Below are 23,664 nucleotides of genomic sequence, written 5' to 3'. Positions count from 1 at the left end.
ACCTACCCAGGAAATCTGTATACCTTCTCTCACAGAACTTGAGTCTTAGCTGCATTCTGAAAGAATCACATCTTTTCCCGCAGTGTGCATTCAGTTTTAGACAGGCACTTACAATTGGCTCCTTCTAATCCTTTATGCAAACCTGATCTGGATTCTCCTATGGCACCAAAGTGTGGAAGTGCACTGGTCTAATACACTTAAAGCTGCCTGACATGTTTCATCAACATGTAATTGCGTTGTTTTATCATATGCCAAGGAACAATGGGGGAGAATTTTGTTTGTTTGCTTTTCACACTGAGAGCATGAAAGGAATACTAGTAAGGAGAAAGTAAATGACAAACTACAGTAATTGCACCTTTGTATACATTTAGGTTGTGGGGTTTTTCACTGTATAAATCACCTCACTATAGCAAAGATGTCAGAGATGAGGTTCAAGAAAATGCCATCTTTCATGAAAAAAACTATTTGGTGAAATCATCTAATCAGTAGTGAAGGCGTGTTAACAATATCGAGCAGCAACGACCAACGTAGAGAAATCTTCAGAACAGATGATCATTTAACTAGCTGCCTAAACCTGGACCAAGATATTGTGGGATGATGTTCTGCAGTTAAAAAGAAAAAGTGAATAGTTGTGTTGTTTTTAGGTGTCCTACAAACGTAGGTCTAAAGTCTTTTAAATCAATTTTTTTTCAAAATTGCAGATCTGCATACAAGAAACACTTCTGTATGGTGGCTTCATGCAAATCCTACACCACTGGTACACTCGTTGCCTGTTGCCCCCTCCCCATACCAGAGTACTGTAGCTCTCCTGCTCCCCTATTATTTATGCTGAGAGCTGCGTGTTTGGGACAGCTGTCTGTGCAGAAAGGATTATAGCAGAGCTGGCTTTGCCATTAGACACCAAGCAGCAGATGCTCAAAGCAGCAGTGCTGTGTTAGAAGAGGAATCTATGCTGTGATGCTTGCTCAGCACAACTTAGCTCCTATCTTCAAGTGTGGTGCAAGGTTATCAGTGGTGAAGGAAGATTCATTTGCTAGTCCAGTTACATTGGAAAGGGCACCATCTGATCATTTGCCTTAGGTAGCCATGAACTATGTGGGCAGGCTCAGGGACAAAACTGGGTGGCCTTAGACCAGGAATTAGTGCATGCTGTTTCAGTATTGCATCTGAACTAGGACAGGCCAGAGTCTGAAGCTATAGTTTGAAGTTGGCTTCTGAAACCAGGCTTGTTAGAGGAGCTGCCCAGACTCTGGATGGAATGCTTAGCTTCCACCTCTTGGGAGGAATCAGCACCGTGCACAAACCACACCGTGGACTAGACTGGTCCTGGGGGGGGGGCGGGGAAGGACCACCGGGACACCTGTGCTGGTGAGCTTTGTATTCATCTCTCCCAGGAGATGAATATGAAGCTCCCATGTCTAGTATGTGCAGGATATAATATTTCTCACTAAATTGTTCCTATACTATTCTCAACTTCATAAACACTTAATCATACCTTCACCTATAGGCTAGCCTTGTGAACACATACATACTTTATTGTTACAGCATCAAGCCATACATAAAACAAAATTGAATGCAGAGCTTCGGGTACTGACATATACCGTAAAAAGCCAAATCAAATAAACAAAAAGCAATAAAACTACAAATCTAACAATATAAGACCAACGTCTAAGGGTTTGGCTAGCCTTGTGCCTGTTTATTTGAATTCAAGTGTTAAGTCTTCCATCAGATTTTGGACCATGTAAGGATGCAGCAGAATATTTGCTTGGCACGTCCGTCAGCTATTAAAAGGTCTCAGCATTTTTAGAGTTTTCTCCAAAGGAAGGTAATGCAATCATTTTATGGGACCTTTGCAGGTCCTTATCTTACTTTACAGTATCTGTTTTCATATTTAGCTTCTGGAAGTGCTAAATGTGGACATGACATAACATTATCTAATGCCGTTGTTGTTGTTACATGCCGTCAAGTGACTTCCAACTTATGGTGACCCTATGAATGAATGACCTCCAAAATGTCCCGTCCTCAACAACCCTCCTCAGCTCTTGCAAATTCAAAGCCATGTCTTCCTTTATTGAGACTCATATTTGGTCCTCCCCTTTTCCTGCCACATTCAACTTTTCCTAGCAAAGGCATAATTAAATGTGTGTTTTTTAAATTTCCTGTCCTTTCTTGCAATTTCCTAAATGCCACTTTTATTTCTAAAATTGCTTCAACACCCTATTTTTTACTCTTAGTTTCAAGATCTGTTTTCTAGAGGGTGATAGCTGGTTTCTGTGTCATTACGCTATTTATGAAGTTCAAATTATTTTTACCACTGTATAGGTCAGTGTCATTGATGAATCTGATAAATAAATAACTTTGAGTCCAACAGTTTAAATAAATAATCTGCATTAGCATGTCTTTATTGGTTAACAATTTGCCTCTAGACTTAATTTTGTAAGATACTGAGGCTAGAATATCTTAAAGATATTCTTTTGCATATGAACTTGATGAAACAGTGAGTTTGGGATTAGAGGTGGTGCTTTCATTCCCTCATTAGTGGATACATGCTGATAGAGAACAAGCAAGCAGAACCTCAAGACTTATGAAACCTTTTCCACAGGGGAAGTATATCTTTGATTACCTTCCGGTGGACAGTGAAGATGTTTTATGCCTTCCATCTTTGGATCATTTAATGTGGAACTTGAAGTACTGAGCTGTGATATTTTATCAGCTGGTTATGTGGCTTCTGGTCTTAGCAGGAGTTAGGCATTACACTAACCAGAATCAAAGTTTTGGAGTAAGGTAGCCTGTCTCTTGCTTGGTCCACAAACCACCTACCATTATTGTTGTTAATGGTGTTTTAAAGGTTGTCACGTTATGTAACATTCTTTAAAATATTTTTAATCTGTTTAGACGAAGCTTTAGGTGGGAACGTGTGACCATTGCAGTAAGAAACAAATTGATGTGGGAGGACATTGCAAAAAAAGTTTACTTTTTTTTTTAAAAAAACAGTGAATTTTGTGATTAGCACTCTTAGTTTTGACCGATCTCAGGCTTTGGTTGTGAAACTTTGGTTATGGGTTTCTTCTTGGTTTGGGTGTTTGGACCCAAAAAAACCTCAAGCAATGGAATTCCGCCAGCTTGACAGTCTTACGTTTGGGGTTGATACTCACAGCTTCAGGGAATGTCCTTTAGACTTGCTCAGAAGCACTTTTATCTTTTCTTCTTCTTCATCATCCCCTTGCATGCTCCAGATCAGCAACTGCTAATGGAATCCACAGAGGGGCCTTTCAATGTATAATTGATTTTGGAATGTTGGCTTCAGTCTACCACAGGCTTCCTTAGAGGAGTTAACCTGTGACTTCCAGTGAGGCAAGGAAAAGTATTTTTAATCAAGGTAGTTAGGGTTAGGGGGATTTTTCTTGTGCAATTTAAACAATTTGAAAACTTTGCCACAGGGTCTCAAATGAACTAGTCACCCCCTCTCTTTTTTGTTGTTTATGTTACAAGTGCAGAGATTGAAAGGACCTGCTTATAAGTGTGTGATGGAAGCAATTCCCAGCATCGTCTCTCACTAAAACTCTTCAGGAAGAAGCCCAACGGCTGTCCCTCTTACAGTTTAGCCATTTGTGGCCAAACATTGTAATTGTGGTATTGCTTTGGAAATGCAGAAGAAAGGGGAAGGATTCTCTTACACCCAAATAAATACTATACAGAGAGAGGAAGTATACAAATGAGAGAAAGTTTAAGTACTAACCCACACTAGTTAAAAATGGAAGCATGAAGTGTGCTGGACCAATTCAGTTCTAGGTTGGTTCAGACTTTATTTATTGGATTGTCTATCCCACCTTTCTCTTAAAATTAGGACTCAGCGTGGCTAACTGTAATACAGAATAAACTGTACAGCCAGTGCAAGGCAAGATTATATATTAATGCAGCATCAAATTGTATTTTAAAACAATTAAGAGCCGAATATATAAACATAGGCACTAAGGAAAATAGGCACTAAGCACCCATGCAGTCTCCCTGAAAAGGTGATCAGTTGTCAAAAGTTACCTTGAATAATCATGATAATAATAAAAAAAAACCTTTACCAACTGATGGAAGAACAACAGGGACCACAATTCCCAAGATTTGGTTTCCAATTCAGGACATTTTTCCACGGGAAGCATAAACCATACTTCAGCAGTGTAGATGGTACCAAAGAGATGGTGGAATCAATGTGAGCAGTGAGAGAATAAGCCTGAGGTTTAAAATTTTGTTGATGATTTGATGATGCATCTGGACCAGCTATTGTGTTGGAAAAGCTACCTTTTTGGATTGCAGCTTCCAGATTCTCCAGTTGCCATTACTGATCATGCTATCTCAGGGATTGTGGGATTATCACCCAAAACAGTATTTTTTTCCCCCAAGCTGCACTCAGGGCATAGAAGGCCAACTTTTTCTAGATAAAAGACAGTGTCCACCTAACCCAGTGGTGTCTACACTGGCTGGCAGCAGCTTTCAAATATCTCAAAGAAGGGTCCTTCCCATGACCTGTTACTTCCTCCTTTTTCAGTTAGAGATGTCAAGAATAGAGATGGTTCGGCATGGTTTGTTTCCTGGTCTAAAAGCTGATCCACCGTTTGGTGCCCCACTCCCTCTAACAGAGAGGAATTTGACAGCAGTGCCCTGCCCTGCTTCCTCCGGGTACTGCTGCCAAGGGAGTGGCTGCTGGAGGGGGTGGAGCACCAAACCAAGGATCAGCTGTTCAGCCAGAAAATGAACACTGCCAAACCAGCAGTTTGCGCCCAACTTGTACATTCCAAGCACACACACTATCACTGAGCTATCAGCCCTTCCCATTGGTAACTTGTACACTTTGAAGGGTTGTGGCCCTCTACAGAAATGGTTCCCAACCTTGGGTCACCCAGGTGTTCCTGAACTACAATTCCCAGAAACCCTGGCCAATACAGCTGATTATGAAGATTTCTGGAAATTGCAGTCCAAGAACACCTGGCTTACTCAAGGTTGAGAGCCAGTGCTCTTAAGAACCTCAAGCAAAAGCTGGGGTCTTTTCCTAACTAGAGGTGTTTTGCATTTTCAAAGAGATAGGTCCCTGCTTCCCCATCAGATTGAGAGGGGGTATGATACAAATACAATAAATATTGTTAGAAGTCCTGATTGAGTAGGCGCAGAAGAGTTCTAGATGTCATGTGGCTGATGGCACACTGTGTATCGGGGAGTAGTGGAATTTGCCTGCTTAAGCCTGCCTGAAAAATAATATTTTAATCATCAGTATTTAAATGTCAGAATGTGAAAAAGTTATAATTTGGACAATTTCCAGATTCTCCCAGGCAGCATGGCTGCAGGCCAGAGTGTCTCAGGAATTCTGGAAGTTGTAGTCTAAAACGAGTAACCTTTTAACGCTCTGAAATATTGCCAAGCAGCAGTGCAACTTGTTTCAGTGAATCGTTTCCAAAAGAGCCAAATTTCAGAACGGCCTTATACTTGCTGCCTGAATCTTTTAAAATTCCACGAATTTCATAGTCACCTCCCTCCACCCGAAAACTGTAGTTCATTATATGATATGACCAAGTGGTTTACTCCTAATCAGAATTTAATAATGCTTATTTTATTTACTGTGTTCGGTAGTTCGTGTATTTTATTAGGGTGGATGTGTTTCTATCACTGTTGTATTTTTATGACATGAATAACAAGGCTGGAGCAGGTGGGCAAAAAGCACCTGCTCATGTCAACTAAACTCCCACAGAGCTGTATGATAGGAATGACCTCCAGTTGTTACTGCCTTCCCGAGTTTTAGGCTAGAGGCAGAAAGAGAAAAATAAGCACATCACTCATTACTATAGTCCTGTTATGGGTTTTCTTGCACCTCAAAATATTCCACAAGTCATAAAATGTCAACTAAGACATGCACAGGTCACTTTGAATCTGCAGAGTTCAGGACTTGTAGTCTGTGCAGTCTACACAAGCTTCTTCCTTTTTTCTGAAATGTAATGGCCAGAATCCTCTTGAATGTTTTAAATGCAGTTGGCATAACTTGGAGCAATGAATAACCACTAATTAACAAGTCCATGATTGAATTCCTACTTGCTTTTCATGACTTGGCACAGAACTAGGAATGTTGTTTGTTGTTTAGTCGTTTAGTCGTGTCCAACTCTTTGTGACCCCATGGACCAGAGCACGCCAGGCCGCTCTGTCTTCCACTGCTTCCTGGAGTTTGGTCAAATTCATGTTGGTAGCTTTGATGACACTGTCCAACCATCTCATCCTCTGTCGTCCCCTTCTGCTCTTGCCCTCACACTTTCCCAACATCAGGGTCTTTTCCAGGGAATCTTCTCTTCTCATGAGATGGCCAAAGTATTAGAGCCTCAGCTTCAGGATCTGTCCTTCCAGTGAGCACTCGGGGTTGATTTCCTTTAGAATAGATAGGTTTGTTCTTCTTGCAGTCCAGGGGACTCTCAAGAGCCTCGTCCAGCACTAGGAATGTAGTACTCATTAATTATCTGTTACTTGTCAGAGATATATCATTGCTGTTATGCTGTCATAAATACTGGCCAGTGTTGAGTATTCTCTGGCTTTGTTTCATGTGTCCATTTGTCATTGTCATGCAACGAGACAATTGTTTCTAAAAAAGGAACTTATGGTATTGGAATCTGCATGCCTCTGACTGGGTTGGGGAACACAAGAACTAGTGACCCTGAGCAAGCACCAACCAATTACACCACTCCTACTCAGGCATTATCAGTATAGGGGAGCTAATAATCTGAAGAGGGAACACTCTTACTTCTCCCTATTTGTCATCATTTGATCATGGGATTATCAACCAATCTGAAGAGAATTTCTGTCTCTTTCTATTACGAGACAGTGTTCAAGAAACTTATAATCAGTAAAACAGTAAGAACAAACAAAAACACATTCAACCATATAGTTATTTAAAAGAAATCAAATAGAACATGACCATGAAATCCAAAAAAAAAATATCAGTGACCTCTACCTATTAGAACAATACATTAGACAATAGAGTAAGCCAATTCAAACAGATCTGTCTTCATACCTTTCTGAAAAGTAGCAAGAGTAGAGATTGATTGCAACTCTGACAGGAGTACATTCCATGGTCTGGGAGCCATACTCTCCTACATCAATACCACCTGCATAGGGATGTCATGTTTCTGTGACTATATCTAATGGGGAGTGGGGAAACCTGCTGTGTCTAATGGAACCTGGGTTATCATGTGTTTCTGCTGTAATGGTCCAGTATAGGAATGTAGGAAGGGCTGCAGCTTGCTGCTGGAGTAACAGGCCAGTCCTGTAGAGCTGTGGACCCCAACCTTGGGTCCCTAGATGTTCTTGGACTAAAACTCCCAAAGACCTTCGTCACTAGCTATGCTGGCCAAGATTTCCCCTAACAGTCTCATAGGGTTGAGTTATAGTCCATGTTCCCTTGGGTAAGGTAAAGGTAAAGGTTCCCCTTGACAATTTTTGTCCAGTCGTGTTCGACTCTAGGGGGCGGTGCTCATCCCCGTTTCCAAGCCATAGAGCCAGTGTTTGTCCGAAGACAATCTTCTGTGGTCACATGGGCAGTGCGACTTAGATACGGAACGCCGTTACCTTCCCACAGAAGTGGTCCCTATTGATCTACTTGCATTTGCATGCTTTCGAACCGCTAGGTTGGCGGGAGCTGGGACAAAGCAACAGGCGCTCACTCCGTCGCGTGGATTCGATCTTACGACTGCTGTTCTTCTGACCCTGCAGCACAGGCTTCTGCGGTTTAGCCCACAGCACCACCACGCCCCTGCTTGCCAACTTGGGGCCCCAGTTAGCTTCACTGGAACTCCTCAGAGTTCAGTTCCTGGGAAGCAGGAGGGACATGGAAGCTTTGCTCCAGGACACACTCCTTTTTAGGAGGGTATGTAGAGATGGGTGAAGGAAACCAGGCTCTCCGACTCATCTCCTCCCATACCCTCCCCCCTTTCCTGTTGTTACTTGCCTTTCCAGGTCTCTGGCAGTGTCCAGGTGGGTGCTGCCACATTCAGGTACATGGCTAGAATCTTCAGTGTCTGACTCCTGTCATGAGCAAACAGGGCAAGGGATGGCAGCCTTGCCCATTCTCTTCCCAGGTCTTTGGGTCTTCCCTCACATCTTTCCAGGCATCCTCTTCTCCCGAAGCAAAGGATGAGCCCATGCCTTCCCACTCCTGCCCATTTGTTCTCTTTGACCCATCCTCCTCCAGCTGTTCCTTGTCAAGCAGCTGCTTCAGTTGCATGGACTCCTTCCCATTGGGGGAGTCCTACCCTCATCCCAGCTATCTAATACTTATGTGCTTGATCCAGGTAGCTTGCTAAGGGTGCGCATCTGCACCTCATCACAGTTCTCCACTATCAAGAGTGTTAACCAATGTGTCCCATAGCCTAGCAAGGGCAATATAAGTGGGGCTTTAAAGTAACCGGGGATCGATTTTTAAAATTACCATGTTTGTTTGTCTGTCTAGAAAGGGGGCAACTACTTTAGCTATTTGCCTGCAATTTATGTCAGATTGGGCATTGATGAATTTGAATTAAAACCCAGCAACAATACAGTGTAAAACTCAGTACGGAGAAGTCCATTATGGAATTGTCGTTTTTAAGTGTGGAATTGTTTTGCAGGATTTTTTTGTTCAGCTGCCAGGATGGTTTAAATTTGTTCCAATAAGTTATTGTCCACTTTCTGCGAGTGTGATCGTCTGATCCAGTGCTCACAGAAGTCTCAGTTCCCCTCAACCAAGCACCCCTTATCTCCACAGACCCTCCTTTTCCTTCCTTCCTTCTATCACCATTTAAAAACAAAAGAGACAGGTAAAAAAAATGCCAATTAGCACTTGTTAGCACCATCAGGCAGCTTGTCCCCTTGGAGCTCTGTACAGATGGAGCTCTCTGCCTCTGCCACTGCGGAGGCCTGTAGATTGGTCTGGATAGGTAAGTGATTTCATATAGAGAACCCAATATCCATGGGTGTGAATCACAACAGATCCAACTGTATTTTCCCTGCTATGTAGTCACACCCTCGCTTAGGCTGAGATTCTGCAGGTGGAGAAAAAGCCAAATGTACTGTCTCATATGTTATTCCAACTGCAGATTGAATGACCGCTTTTGATTCTTGTTATGTTCCCAGAAAGCTCTTAAGAAACAGCCAGTCTTCCTCTAAGGAAGCCAAGAAATAGCATTGATATACTATCTCCTATGTAGACGGGCCAGTGGGACACAATTAACACATTTGTCATTGTGTGTGGCATCTCTTGTGAAGGCCAGCTGCTTCTTTTTCAAGAATAGCAGTGGTTTTCTCATCCAGCTCCACCTGGGACGTACACGGGTTCACGGTGACCTAGTCTAGGGAGCATACTCCAGCAGCTATTTATTGGCTGCAATCAGTGAATCTGAGCTCCAGTTGGTTTAGGTGTATACACTGCCTCTGCCCCCAATAACTGGTGATAGAATTACATAATGTGCAGAGTTTTATATTCTTGCACGTATCTTGTTTCTCAATCAAGGCAGAGAAGCCGAGTGAGGCAAATGAAGTACTGTATAGAGAATGATTAAATAAGATGAATTCAGTTTCCCCAAGAAATCCTTGCAAATTACAACTGCTACAAAATGACTAAAACAGTGAAGGCATGAAGAGATTTCCTGAGGTGAGACTATGATACCCCTGTTTCTTTATCAAGTGCCATTCCATCTAGAGAGCATCCTAGTCCCTCTGGTTAATGCTTGGATAATATACTTTTAAAAGAATTTTGTTAGTATCTTGGTGATCTTTCTCTGTTATTCCATCCAAGTAAATATTTGATTAGCTACATCCAACTTTTACAAGTTTTTAATTAACAACCATCATCATACCTCTAAAGTAGATATGGGACTAAATCTAGCGTTAATCCTACATTGCTGTTGTTGTTTAGTCGTTAAGTCGTGTCCGACTCTTCGTGACCCCATGGACCAGAGCACACCAGGCCCTCCTGTCTTCCACTGCCTCCCGGAGTATGGTCAAATTCATGTTGATAGCTTCCATGACACTGTCCAACCATCTCATCCTCTGTTGTCCCCTTCTCCTCTTGCCTTCACACTTTCCCAACATCAGGGTCTTTTCCAGGGAGTCTTCTCTTCTCATGAGATGGCTAAAGTATTGGAGCCTCAGCTTTAGGATCTGTCCTTCCAGTGAGCACTCAGGGTTGAATTCCGTTAGAATGGATAGGTTTGTTCTCCTTGCAGTCCAGGGGACTCTCAAGAGCCTCCTTCAGCACCACAATTCAAAAGCATCAATTCTTTGGCAGTCGGCTTTTTTTCTGGTCCAGCTTTCAATTCCATACATCACTACAGGAAAAACCATAGCTTTGCCTATGCGGACAGACCATAAAAATGAATGGAGCTTATTGTTCATGACTACTTTAAATCTCACGGATTTCAGCATGCCTTCTCTAGGTACGACTACAGATGGCTTTATTCCATTATTTGCATCCATCTTTTCCTTCATTAGAAATGAGATATTGCAGTGTTATTTATTGCAAGATAAATATGTACCCAGAAGAGAAAGACAAGGGGTGTTCCTGACTGGATTAGAGAACCTTCCAATAATGGATTGTATTTTGACTTGAAATGATTTAATGGTACGAATTATGCCAGTCATTAAACTGCACATTAAATTGTCCCTTTATCTGTAATTATAAAGGCAATTTCTTTAGTGAATCTTTTCAAATTTTTGTATTCTTTTGTTGTGAAAAGCACAGAAGGCACACTAATGAGGAAGCTGGAAAAAAAAACTTAGTGTCTTCCTTTAAGGAGAAGAGAAAAGACGCCAGAAGATTGATGGTACCTCACAAATGCAACTAAGTTTAGTGCCACCTTGTAGATAAAATTATATCATTGCAGTGTCTACATACCGTATTTTTCCATGTATAAGACAATACCTTTCTCTAAAATATTTAGACAAAAAATTTAGGGTTGTCTTATACCTGGAAATAAGGAAGGGAAAGGATCAAAGTGCTTTGATCCCTGCTTTCCCCCTCCACTTTATGAGAAGAAAGTGGAGGGGAAAGCACTTTCTTGTGAGGAAGGTGCTTTCCCCCTCCACTTTCCTCGCAAGAAAGCATTTTACAGTATTGTGAGGAAGGTGCTTTCCCCCTCCACTTTCCTCGCAAGAAAGCATTTCACAGTATTGTGAGGAAGGTGCTTTCCCCCTCCACTTTCCTCGCAAGAAAGCATTTTATTGTGAGGAAGGTGCTTTCCCCTTTCACTTTCTTCAGAAGCAGGAATCACTTTGATGATTCCTGCTTTCCCCCTCCACTTTCTTCCAAAGAAAGAAATTCTGGGTTAGAAAAGTGGGGGGGTCGTCTTATATGTGGGGGCATACTATACATGGAAAAATACAGTAATTTGAAACACGTGTTTCCAGAATCGCTTTCCATGGCAAAGTTTGTTATCTACTACATCATATTTTCCTTTATCCAGCCTTCCTTTATTTTTTTTTTATTTATTTTTTTGGCACCAATCGAGATCATGATTTCCAGATTTCATTTACCTTTCTCAGGCAAAGGCTCAAATACTAGTTTGGAAAGAGTCTCAGCAGTCACGTTTCATCAGGAGATGGGGCTAAGGTCATGGGACGTGACCAGAATGAAAGGGAGAGGACCAGATGTAATTCCTTACAATCTGGACATTTCGCCACTAGGCAAACAAAACACAGCTAGATAGACTCCTGCACGTCTACCTTCTCCACAGAAGTTTAAATGACTGACTCTTTGAAATTTAAAATATTTGAAGTTAAAATAACTTCAGATACCCTCTTATCTCCAGTTAATGGTTGCAAAATAGCAGAGTTACTCTATATAGTGTGGAAAAACAGCTTTCTACCTTTAAATGAACGGAGACAAACTTAGTCCTTTCCATGAAGCTTATTTCCAATTAGCTGATTCATTAATTGGCTGAATTTTTCAATTGCCACCAAAAATACAGTAGGTATGATAAATGGAGTATTTTATTTAAGGGTGAAAGGATCTATTAAGAATGCTTTGATGATCTGATCAGTGATCTGAAGTGCTGGCTATAAAGTTGCTGAAATGGACCTCAGTATTCTTGTTTTAAAAATTAACATTAATTATAACTGTTACAGATTTGAGACACAGAGAGTCTATGAGAAAGAGGTGTTGACTCAGTCCAAACATTATGAGAAAGAACGGCTTTCTGTTGTGGTGATTGACCATGGTGTCCCTCTCGGACAAACGCCATGCATTCCCTTTCCTTCCCTGTTTGTTCTGCTGTAAGGAAAGTATTTTAAAACTTCTGTTTGTGGTTTAGAACTAGTTATAGTTCTGTCATCTTGGTAGAACAAAGCAGGATGAAATTGTGCTTTTGGATAAAGGTTTATTCTATAACTGATTGGTACATGCTTTTCATATTCCAATATCACAGCAAACCACCATTTGTTTCAAATTAGCAAAAGGAGCAGTAACTTGTCTCTTCTCTGTCAAGGAAGGAGGGGAGGCACAGAGTCTGATTAAAGCACCTTGAGGATCTCAGCTATAACAACACTAAGAGACTCTACACTACAGCATGAACAAAAAATGTGTATTTTTATACATTATTCAATCATTATGTAACATTGGAAATATTATTTTTTTTATGCTTAGGGGCTTCTCAGAAATGGAGGCCCTGTAGCTTAATTGTAGCTGGCTGGATAGCTCAGTGAGTTAGGTATCTGGCTGCAAAGGCAGGGGGTGGGGAGTCCAATCCTCCACTGTGACTCCCAGAAGAAGAGCCAGCCTGTGTGGCCTTGGGCAAGCTGCAGAGTTCCAGGTTCCTCCCAGAAGAAGCGAATGGTAAACCAATTTGAGTACTTGGATAACCTTGAAAAGGGTAGCCATAAGTCAAAATTGACATTACAGAACACAATTATAGCTTAATTAACATATTTATAAATCTAGCGTTGGAGTAAGGGGGTGTGGACATCTGAGGCTCAGCATAGTTTGTTTTCATGAGAAGGATCAATTCTGTCCCATTATAGTGGTGCCTCGCTTAACGATTGCCCCACATTACGACGAATCCGCTTTACGACAATCTTTTTGCGATCACAAAATGATGGTCTAAATGGGGGAATTTCGCTTAGCGATTATCGGTTCCCTGCTTCGGGAACTGATTTTCGCTTTACGATGATCAAAAACAGTTGATCGTCGGGTTTTCAAAATGGCCGCCAGGTGCTTAAAATGGCTCCCCGCTGTGTTTAGGGATGGATTCCTCGCTATACAGGCAGCAAAAATGGCCACCATATGGAGGATCTTCACTGGACAGTGAGTTTTTACCCCATTGGAACGCATTGAACGGGTTTCATTGTGTTCCGATGGGGTTTTTAATTTCATTTTACGATGTTTTTGCTTAACAGCAATTTTCCTGGAACGGATTATCGTCATTAAGTGAGGCACCACTGTATATCTCTATCTGATCTTTGATTAAACTTGACAAGAACATTGCAAAGAAAAAAAGAAGGACAGAACTTCTAAGTTTTGGTTTTAAAATTCAGAACAACACAGGAGACAACCGAGAAATTTACTTCTGAGTAAAGTCATAGGCATCCTTCAGTCTCGAGAGACTATGGTGAAGTACTCTGTATGGAGGACTTTGACGCTGTATGCGAAGCTGGAGTGTCCTCTCCAGAGCACGAAGCCTGGGTAAAATAATATGGATAGGCTGTTACCCAAGCAGCAAATCCCCCCTCTCCACATCACTGAAATAATCCAATGGAAAGGCAAGAGCCAATACAACTAGTTCCAGCGATGTCGCAGGAGTTGACAGAACGACACGAACTTCCTCCGGGACTCCGGCTCCGGATTTTGCCTCAAGGTTGGAGTAAGGGGGTGTGGACATGCTGAAGCTTTTTCCATCAGTGGATATAGCCACAAGACAGTGGAGGTTTGGAATCGGAGTTTTCCTTCTCTTAGGTGGGCTGCCTTCCCAGGCTAACAAGTCCCACCTACACGGGCTGCTCCCTCGCCACATGGGTGGCAATGGCGCCTCCTCCTCCTCCTCACGGCGTGGGGGTTTGGGATCAGAGTTTTCCTTCTCCTAGATGGGCAGCCTTCCAAGGCTAACGAGTCCCACCTACCCACGGCAGAGTAAAGATGTGATGCTTAATATCCTATCACTCTTCAGCTAAGTTGTTTCCAAAGGAAATGAAAGGTTCAGGAAAAGCCTGCAGATTTAATTGCAGTGCTTTGTTTGGTTTTAATTAAATGGAAAAATTCCATTTCACACTCTCTCACTCTTTTTGTGTAAAACCTGATGACTAGCTTGCTCTGGATGCACTGCGCCTTGTGCAATAAAGAAAAGTAAACGTTTGTGCTGTGTCTGAAAATATTACCACATACAGCAGATTCCCAATTGGAGTGATGATAATTGGGTAGGATTACCCATTTTGGCAACAAGGATAACCCACGTGGCTAGAAAGTGCAGACTTCCCCGACTTTCACTATTAAAAAAAAGAAAAAGTGGACCTCTGATTTCCTCTCTAATTAACTTATTAGATAACAATAGCTAGCCTAATGAATGGTCAGTTTCCTTGGACACAGCACCTCTTTCTCTCCATACTTAATAAATCCCTGATTCAATTGTTGGCAGTAGCTGCTACGGAACCATAGGATGGCTTAGGGCCAGCCCTACCATTAGGTAAAGCGAACTAACTCTATTGGACAGAAGTTTATTTTTGTTGTGTGAAAGCTAATTTATAGTTACTTAATTTGTCAAACTAATGGAGGAAGAGGTGCTGGCGAGATTGTCTTCTTGGGGTGCCAAAATAACTTGGATGTGGGAAGAGGGGCATTCATTCTTCCCCATTAGGCAACAAAACTGTTCCTAGAAAAGCTGAATATTCATCGCTATCCCAGGCTTCCGCTTCAGCTTTTAGAGCACATTTTGTGTGTATTTACATAAGCAGAAAATGTCAAGAGAATAATGCAGCCGTTGTCACTCGTATAGGTCAGTGCACATGTTTTGATGCACGTGGCTTTTTGTCTGCCCCGTAACTGTGTGTCATTACCATATTTAACTTGGCTTCTTTAAATACTGTAAGCCACCTTGGATCCTTTAGGGCAGTGGTTCTTAACGTGGGCAATAATGCCCCCCAGGGGGCGATTTCATTTTTCAGGGGGGCGGTAGAACGAAAAGGGGCGGTGTGGGGGCGAAAGAACAGAAGGGGGCGGTAGGGGGGCGCTGGAGTGAGCCAAACCTGTGAAGGCAACTGCAGCCGCAGTGCTGGCAGTAGATCCGGTGCTGCTGCTGTCACCAGATGATCCAGCTCTTTCTACCTGCCACGTCTCGCCTTTTTCCTTCAGGGCAGCACTGAGTGTGGATTGGGTGGAAGGAAAGGGTCTCTTGGGTCCTCATCCTCGCCCCGTGAAGCGCTGCCTCGCACCCGGGTGGGGAGGGAGACTAGTTAGGTAGGTAGGTAGGTAGGTAGGTAGGTAGGTAGGTAGGTAGGTAGGTAGGTAGGTAGGTAGGTAGGTAGGTAAGATATCATCACCGTGGGGAGGGGGGCGATGATAACTTCCTCAATGGCTCAAGGGGGCGTTTCTTTCAAAAAGGTTAAGAACCACTGCTTTAGGGCAAAGATGGTATATAAATATTTTAAATAAAATAAAATATGTATCGCCTGGCGGTCATGTGACATCTGGGCTATTCAGTGCTGGCCTCCCAAGTAAAGGAGACGGCTCAGCTTTTGACCTCACGTCCTTCAGTACAAAAGCTATTCTTCCCATTTTTCAGAGGTCTTTGGGCAGGGACGGTATTTTTGAATCAGGTCAGCTCTCACCAGAGGCCTTGAGGTTGCACAATCCCAGATGCCAGTGAGCAGTGATGTGGGTTAGCTGCACTGAAAACTGTAGACGGAACCGACCCCAGGGATACTCCATTCCAGTTCTCCCTCTTCTCCTTTCCCTATTACTATGTGGGTTGGCAGAGGAGGGAGTTTTTATTTTAACCACGTAAAGTTGCAGCCAAAGCATTCTCGAAGCTTTTTCTCAGCTAGTCTCAGCACAGTATGAAGTACTAAACAAATAGTTTAGCAGCTGCGAGGCTTCACTTTTCCCCCTGCCTTTTATTTATCTCTTCTCTGCACCCCTGCGGCCACGGCTGCACGGCACTTCATTATTTGTGTTTTGAATGCAATGTTTCCCTTTCCTGCTAGACAAGCCCAGGAGGGGCACCTTTTAAGCTTCTGTATCTGCTTTGTGGCAGAACCTTGGCAGAGGAATGTATTCCTCAGAAAGAGCAGGCTGCTTTAATTCTGTGTCCAAACTACTGTTCTGAACCAGAACTTGGGGGAAAATGCTTTTCAGAGTAATAACTTCCAGCGTGGTGCATTGGCGAGAATGGTTAGTATCAGACCAGGACTCAAGAGGACCTGGGTTCAAATCTCTATTCACTGATGAACTTCACTGGGTGAGCATGGGGCAGTCACACTCTTTCAGGTGGAAATCATCATACAGTAATCTTAGAACTGCAAGGGACGCTCTGGATCATCGAAGTCCAGCAACTTTCAGGGAGGCATGGTGGGGCATTGAACCCCCAACCGCTGGCTGTGCAGCCACGTACCTTAACCACTGAGCGATCCAGCAGTTGCCTCGCTGGGTTGTTGTGAGGATAAAGTGGGAAGGAACACAGAACCATGTATGTCAGCTTGATTTCATGGGAGGAAAGGCAGGATAGAAATGAAATTCTGAGGATTGTGTCCCCAAAACAGAACATTTCTATTTTCTCTTCTAAACATTTCACTTTATAAAAGCACTTAGTCAAGATTACTCCTATACTAAAGCATAGTTCCCCCCCCCCCGCAGTTTCTATGTTCTAATCTAATGCTATTTGTTAGCGTAAAAGTCACACATTGGTATATGTCAGACCACCAGGCAACAGGTTTAAAATGCTGGATGCTTTTTTTCAGTCTCAACAGAACTCTCTGTAAGTCAGGACGAGTGTTCAAAACATAGAGAACAGGACAGAAAAGGTCATTTCTTAATAGCTCTTCCCGTTTTGCTCTGGCTCACAGGGTGCCCGCACCCAAGAAGATGCAGGCACTCACACTATATGTGTCATCCAACAGATGACCGGTGCTGTCACATCTGTCAGTTCAAGTCAACCGTGTAGTACGGACTGATGCCAGACTTCTCCTTCCCTCCGGCTCCCCCAGTAGCTGATTGGTAGTGTGGACTCTGGATTGCAAGTGTACTCTGTAAGAAAACATATACTGTAGAGTTAAGTACAGTAGTGCCAACTAGACACACATACTGGATAAATTGCTCAAAGCCAGCACTTACATAAGTTTAGTTAATTCAGTGGGTCTCCTCTAATTGTGTCTGAACTTGGAATTTAATGTATAATTCTGCAGGCAAATCTGATATCTGGGAAGTTTATGCCAGGCATATTTAAGAACTGTCAAATTTCTGAGCAAACAGAGAAGTATCACTTGAATCATTGTTGAGCTTGACCAGGCTACTTGTCCCAAACTAATCATGAAATAACTTGCTTAAAGGGATATCTAAAGACAAACTTTTCTCAGTATTTCATTGAGACAGGTTCCCATGATTCATGTTTTTGACTCTGCCAGTGGTGTGTTTAAACCCTCATGCTTTTTGTGTTTGCTGGTGATACATCTGGAATTTCACGGATGCCGGAATATGCTAGAAAAAAACAAAGAAATCAGCAATAATTCAGGTCAGTTCACAAAAGAAAATGGCTGCTGTGAAATATTTGAGGGCCCTTTAGACCAGGAATTTCTAGAAATGCTTTGTCAGAGAAATCGGTCTGGCTAACCCAAAAAACAAAAGGCATTATTTCCAGTTCAGCACACATTTGAAACAAAGCAAAAGTGTTTAGGTTTGGCCAACGACCTCCAAATAATTAGGTGTTTTCAACTTGGTTCATAAGTGAGAGGGAGGGAGTGAATGAATATATAGTCTATCTGAAATTGTGACAGGTTGTTATTTATTTGAGATGGGTGGGATGTAGTTTGCTATTTCCCCTCCCAAAAGTAATCATGATTTGTATCTCCTTTATTCCCATACTTGAGGAGGAAATGAAAAAAACATTATGCAAGGTTATACATAAGTCAGTACAATACAGACCAACAAAATGAAAAGTTACCCAACACAATAAAACTGTAGTGTCAATAGTACAAAAGACAAAAGTAAATGGAAAACACTGTGGAATACTTTAGAAGGAGATGAAACCAGAAACAGTCATAAAACTTCGTATAAATAGGGAAATGGAAGAGGGCACAGTATAAAAACAACCAAATCTATTTGAAAATCAAGAAGAAAAAGAAGGAAACCAGGAGCAAATGCTGCCCTAGGTTATTACAATATATGTGACTGCAATCTGGCCTTGCGTATTGCGCAGTCTGTCCCTAGGCAGATAAATTAACGCCACTTGGTTGCATGGGGTTTACTCCTGAGTAAGTGTGCCTGATTAAGCATTGTGTGGCGGCTGGGGGTAGGGAGACGTTTAAAGGGTCCCTTGGGAACCCGAAGCCTTGGCCGACCATTCCGAGTATGATAAAGGGGGTGGAGGGGGGGCGTGTATGCCGGCTTCAAACCGGGGATCGCGAGCGTCTGGCTTCCTCTGGATCCCTTCTGATGCCTTTCCCTTCCCCGCCTCCCGGAGTGAGCCGGACGTGCTCGACGTGATGTCAAAAGGATTGTCAGCCAGCCCCGCCGCACGTGAAATGGCATCAGCGGCCGCGCAAGGCGGCGAACCGGCACGTAGGAGGCGTTTTCCCGGGACGAGCTGCGGGGGGGGGGGGGTGAGAATCCCTTCGGTGGCGTTGTTTCCCACTCACACCTCCCGTAAATCACGGCATGCCCTTGGGATCTCTGCCCCCCCCTCGCCCCGATCCCACCGACCCGGCTTCAAAGCCCAGATCTCTCCCTTGGCCAGCCTGGGCCGCCTAGAATATAATGCCCTTGCCCTATATAAATTAATTAAAGTCAATCCAACACCGTTCCGCTCATCAGAGCTTGGGAAAGTTACTTTTGGGTACGACAACTCCCAGCATCCCCCGGCCACCAATTGTGGGAGTTGTAGTCTTCCCCACCCCCCTGAAATGTTGGCAATGCTAAAATTGGGGAGGGGGACAAAGGGCATCACATTTGCGCTTTCATGAGTTTATTTCAAAAATCCCAGTTTCTGCCTCCCCTCCCCAAGTGCAGCTGCACCGGTGGAACTTCTGCCCTCCCGTCTGTGAGCGCGGGCAGCCCATGGGCGGCTTGCTGGGTCCGCTGCTTGATCAAAGGAGGGCGGGCAGGCGGGGCGGGACTGGTGGAGAAAGTTTCAAGTTGCCGGAGACGGAGAAAGACCTCAGCCGAGGAGAAGGAGGAGGAGGCTGCGGCGGGTAGGGCGAAGGGAGCCGCCTGAACCGGTTGTCCCTCGCAGCCCTTTCTGATTGGCCGGGCCCTTCAGCGGCTGCGCTGGGAACAAAAGGTCAGAGCGGCCCCGGGAGGGGCGGGGAGGGGGTGTTTTCGGAGGGAGACCCCCAAAAAAGGGGGCGGGGGCGGGGGCGGGGACGAGACCTCATGCGGGCTGGAACCTTAAAGCGTCGCCAATCCTCGCCGCTTGCCGATCCAGTGGATCTGTCGTCGATCGAGATCTGCGCAGGCGTCCCCTCCCTGGGCGGCTTTAAAAAGCTCGCGTCTCCAACCGGGGGAAGTTTTTAGAGGGTTTGCAGCCTTGCTTTCCGCGAGCAGGGATTTGCAAGGCTCCTGCGCTGTCGAAAGAAGGCGGACCGTCGAGGAGGAAAGCGACGGGGTTGCTCCCGGGGACCCTTCGAAGGAAGCTTTCAGGGATGGCGTGTGAAATCATCCCTCTGCAAAGGTAGACAGGCGGTGTTTTTTTTGTTTTGTTTGGGTTTCCTCCCCTCCCCCTTGTTTTTAACTTTTTAAAATAACTATGATGAGAGATCTGAGAAATAATTCTGATTTTTGAGAAATAAAACTGATTTGAGAGTCTGTTCCTTATGATGTACAGTAGACGTTTTCTCTGTATTATAGTTTGCTCTTGTATCCTGTCATAATGCAAGGACTCGGAATAGGCTTCAATTAAAAGAGAAATGTCTGCATCCTTGATCTGCGACAAGTTTTATGTTTTAAGAAGCTGCAACCCTTGTGGGCTTTCGGAGAGTTTGGAAGGCCGCAGATATTTCAGTTTTACTTGTTTTGCAAAAAAGGTCGTTGTTGCACCATGTTGAGCTGATGTCTGTGATCGTTATGTGTGGTTTTGACTTTGTAAGTGTAGATGTCTCTAAAGTAAGTTGCTGTATGTTGATTTCAGTGGGAACTTTCTCCCAGCTTTTCGTGCCTGTGGATCCCTAGCCTTTAACGTTAATAACTGCATCCTTTCTCTGCTAAATTACACTTTGATTATGTGGTCGGTTGTGGGTATTTTTTTTTAAAGATTGGAGCCTGTGTAGTACATTGGACAATTTAAGTTTTGGTACTGTATTTAAATCTCACGATTCTGAAAAGAACATTTAAAAAGGAAAAACAGAATGTATCAAATTACATCTTAAATCATAATTGTATATAAAATAATTTTGGAATAAGACCCACAATGGGACTAACCCTGTTTCCCCAAAAATAAGACCTAACCTGAAAATAAGACCTAGTATAATTTTTCAAGATGCTCATAATACAGTACTGTATAAGCCTTACCCCAAAAATAAGCTGTAGTTAAGTGAAACCCCGCCCTCCACCATTGTGGAGCAACCAGAAGAGGAGATGACTGTATTTGAATAAATGTAGATTGTTGTACATGAAAGAAATAAAACAACCCCTGAAAATAGGCCCTAATGTGTTTTTTGGAGCAAAAATTAATATAAGACCCTGTCTTATTTTCGGGGAAACACAGTAAATATGTCAGTGACTAGGCTGTAGCTACAGTTTGGGCCAAGGACATATTTTTGTAGGGAGCATAGAAAAGGAACAGTGTGTTGGACTGATAGAGAGGTTTAACTAATTTTCCCCCCTCCTTTGTTTACTAAGATGTAACTCCTCTTTTTTATTAAATTGGGCTTATCTTCAAGCTAGGCCTACCTGGTGTGAAATGCCTTAAACTAAGAGCACTTACTGTGATGTGACTTTGTAGTATAAGCAGAACATCAGGTCAGTATATGCCTGGTTGTCTCTTGAAATGTTACCTTGCAGGTTCAGTCTTTTTTCAGAGTTGCCACAGGGACAGGTAGAAAGTTGCTTTTCATTACTTCAGGCGGGCAGCGGATTCCTTCCCAGTGTTTGTTCAAGTGAGTGACAATGAGTATGTGGCTATGTCAAAACAGAGTATGATAAATTATTTTGAAGTTGGCTGGATAGCTCAGCGCCTGGAGCCAAAGGTTGGGAGTTTGATTCCCTCCTGTGCTTTCTGGGAGAAAAGCCAACCTGTGTAGTCATGGGCAAGCTGCACAGTTCCAGGGTGCCCTCAAGAAGAAGGGAATGGTAAACTACTTTTGAATCTGGGAAACCCTGAAAAGCATTGCCGTAATTCAGAATTCACTTGATGCCACACAATATACATAAACTATTTTGGAGCTTTTTTTAAAAAACAAAAAAACAAATGATCAAACAATCCTGTCCAGGGAAACGTGAGCATGTTGTTAAATGTTAAGCAGTTAAAATAATCAAGAATCTAGTTCACAAGTTAATTTAGGTCTTTTAAAGAGTTGTTTGTATTTTTCCCTTTTATAATTAACTGCATCTTCATCTTGATTGAAATAAAAGAAAAGCAGTTGTAATATTAATACTATTTCTTATGGACCTCTGAGATTTCATTTTGTTGAGAAGTAAATAAATAAAATAATGCAGACAGTTTCTCTTAATTCTGACCTGAGTTTAAAAAAAAAAAAAGAATTATACTCTTGTGCAGTGGTTCTTAACCTTTGTTACTCGGATGTTTTTGAACTGCAACTCCCAGAAACCCCAGTCAGGACAGCTGGTGGTGAAGGCTTCTGGGAGTTGCAGTCCAAAACTCCTGAGTAACCCAAGGTTAAGAACCAGTGCTCTTGTGTATGCCCCTTGCTTTATTAATGAGATATTTAACTTAGAACCTGGCCTAGAAATCCTATTTGTAGGGGAAAAGATTACAGCTGCTTCAGTTCTTTTAATCAGGTGCATGCAATTATCTTCCAACTCGTAATATCATTTTTCAGCAGATTATTTTCAACAGTTACAATTTTTGAACTCTGCAAAAGTTTAGTGCCAGAGGTGCCCAGGGCTCAGCATATAGATTTTACGTCCACCCGAATCCTTGTTTAATTCTTGTTCTTACACAATATAAATTGGGGATGAGCCAATCATGGCTCCCCAGAACTTATTAGGCAAGTATTTCCTTCAGCCCTAGCCAGGATTGCTGCTGGTGAGTAATGATGAGGGAAGTATATTTCTCCAGTTTCCAATGGGCCAGAGGTTCCCCCCTCCATGCTATAGTAAGAATTGTGAGTTTGTGTTTGGACTGTGCCATTTTAGACCAGAGGTGGAGACTGGCATTACTTAATCCCCTTTGTTCCTTGCCCAAAGAAAACTAGTATCGCGGGCAAGAATTGTGTCTTAATGTTTTCCACGAAATTCATGTATTTTCTAGGCAGAGAGAATCATTCTGTCCAGTGAGAGTCCATATGCAATCTGAACGCATACACTCTTCAGCAAAGCTGTTCTCTATTCTTCTGTATGTTCTGGGGATTGGGAAGAGCAAGTGAATCTTCATGAACTCTTTGGATGAAAAGCTCAAAGTGTGATCTCTGCTTGCCATTTCTCCCCACCCCAGAAAATGTCATTCTTGTTCTCGCCTTTGAGCCTTGACTAATCATACTATTAGTCATGCACTTTGAACCACATGTATGGGCCCATGCCAGATCCTGGGACTGTAAACAAGCAATGGCTTTTACAATGGCAAAAGGCTACTGTGTCTGCTTTTGAAGGGGAAATCTGTTATTATTTAACAGTAGGACAATTGATAAATGATGCATCTGATATAAAATGTGTGAAGTGCCACCCTTTATTTATTTATTTTATTTATATCCCGCCTATCTGGTCGTGTCAGGACCACTCTAGGCAGCTAACAACATAAAAAAAACAATAAATAAACATATAAAAACAGTTTTACATAATACAAATATTAAACAGAATGGAAAAGCTGTAGGAGAAGGGGAAGAGGGCGTCAGGAATTATCTGATGGGAAGGCCTGCCTAAACATCCATGTTTTTAATTGATTCTTGAAAATACCCAGCGAGGGAGCCACGCGAATCTCAGGAGGTAGGTTGTTCCAGAGGCGAGGAGCCACCGCCGAGAAGGCCCGATTTCTTGTCTTCTCCTTCCAGGCCTCCCTCGGCGTTAGGCTCTTCAGCCTCACCTCCTGGCTCGCACGAGTGACACGGGTAGATCTTGGTGGGAGAAGGCGTTCCGCCAAGTATCGAGGTCCTAAACCGTTTAGGGCTTTATACGTGAGCATCAACACTTTGAAGTCGATGCGGAATCGGATGGGCAGCCAATGCAATGCGGCCAGAGTGGGTGAAATGTGTTGGTATTTTCTCACTCCACTAAGTAATCTGGCCGCCGCATTCTGCACCACCTGTAGTCTCCGCAGCAGCCTCAAAGGTAGCTCCACGTAGAGCGCATTACAGTAGTCTAAT

General features: G+C 43.0%; 1 protein-coding gene across 9 annotated transcripts in view; it reads left to right on the top strand.

Annotated features, from left to right (window-relative positions):
- Positions 1–23,664, top strand: part of FAM13A (family with sequence similarity 13 member A) — a 177,466-nt gene that overhangs the window by 74,524 nt on the left and 79,278 nt on the right. The window contains exon 1 of one of the 9 annotated variants that reach the window (XM_073001964.2): positions 19,357–19,469. The exons of 5 other annotated variants lie outside the window; for them this stretch is intronic. Coding sequence is in view for 2 of the 4 variants with exons in the window: in XM_078394559.1 (XP_078250685.1) it covers positions 19,831–19,859 (29 nt within the window). In the remaining 2 variants the exon portion in view is untranslated. Of the gene's footprint in view, positions 1–19,356; positions 19,470–19,606; positions 19,860–23,664 lie in introns of those variants that run through there. 3 more of the 9 variants (XM_078394560.1, XM_078394559.1, XM_073001963.2) reach the window with 3 other exon arrangements.

The sequence above is a fragment of the Pogona vitticeps genome, chromosome 5 (assembly GCF_051106095.1).
Source record: "Pogona vitticeps strain Pit_001003342236 chromosome 5, PviZW2.1, whole genome shotgun sequence".
NCBI lineage: Eukaryota > Metazoa > Chordata > Lepidosauria > Squamata > Agamidae > Pogona > Pogona vitticeps.
This window is presented reverse-complemented; position numbering and strand designations above follow the sequence as displayed.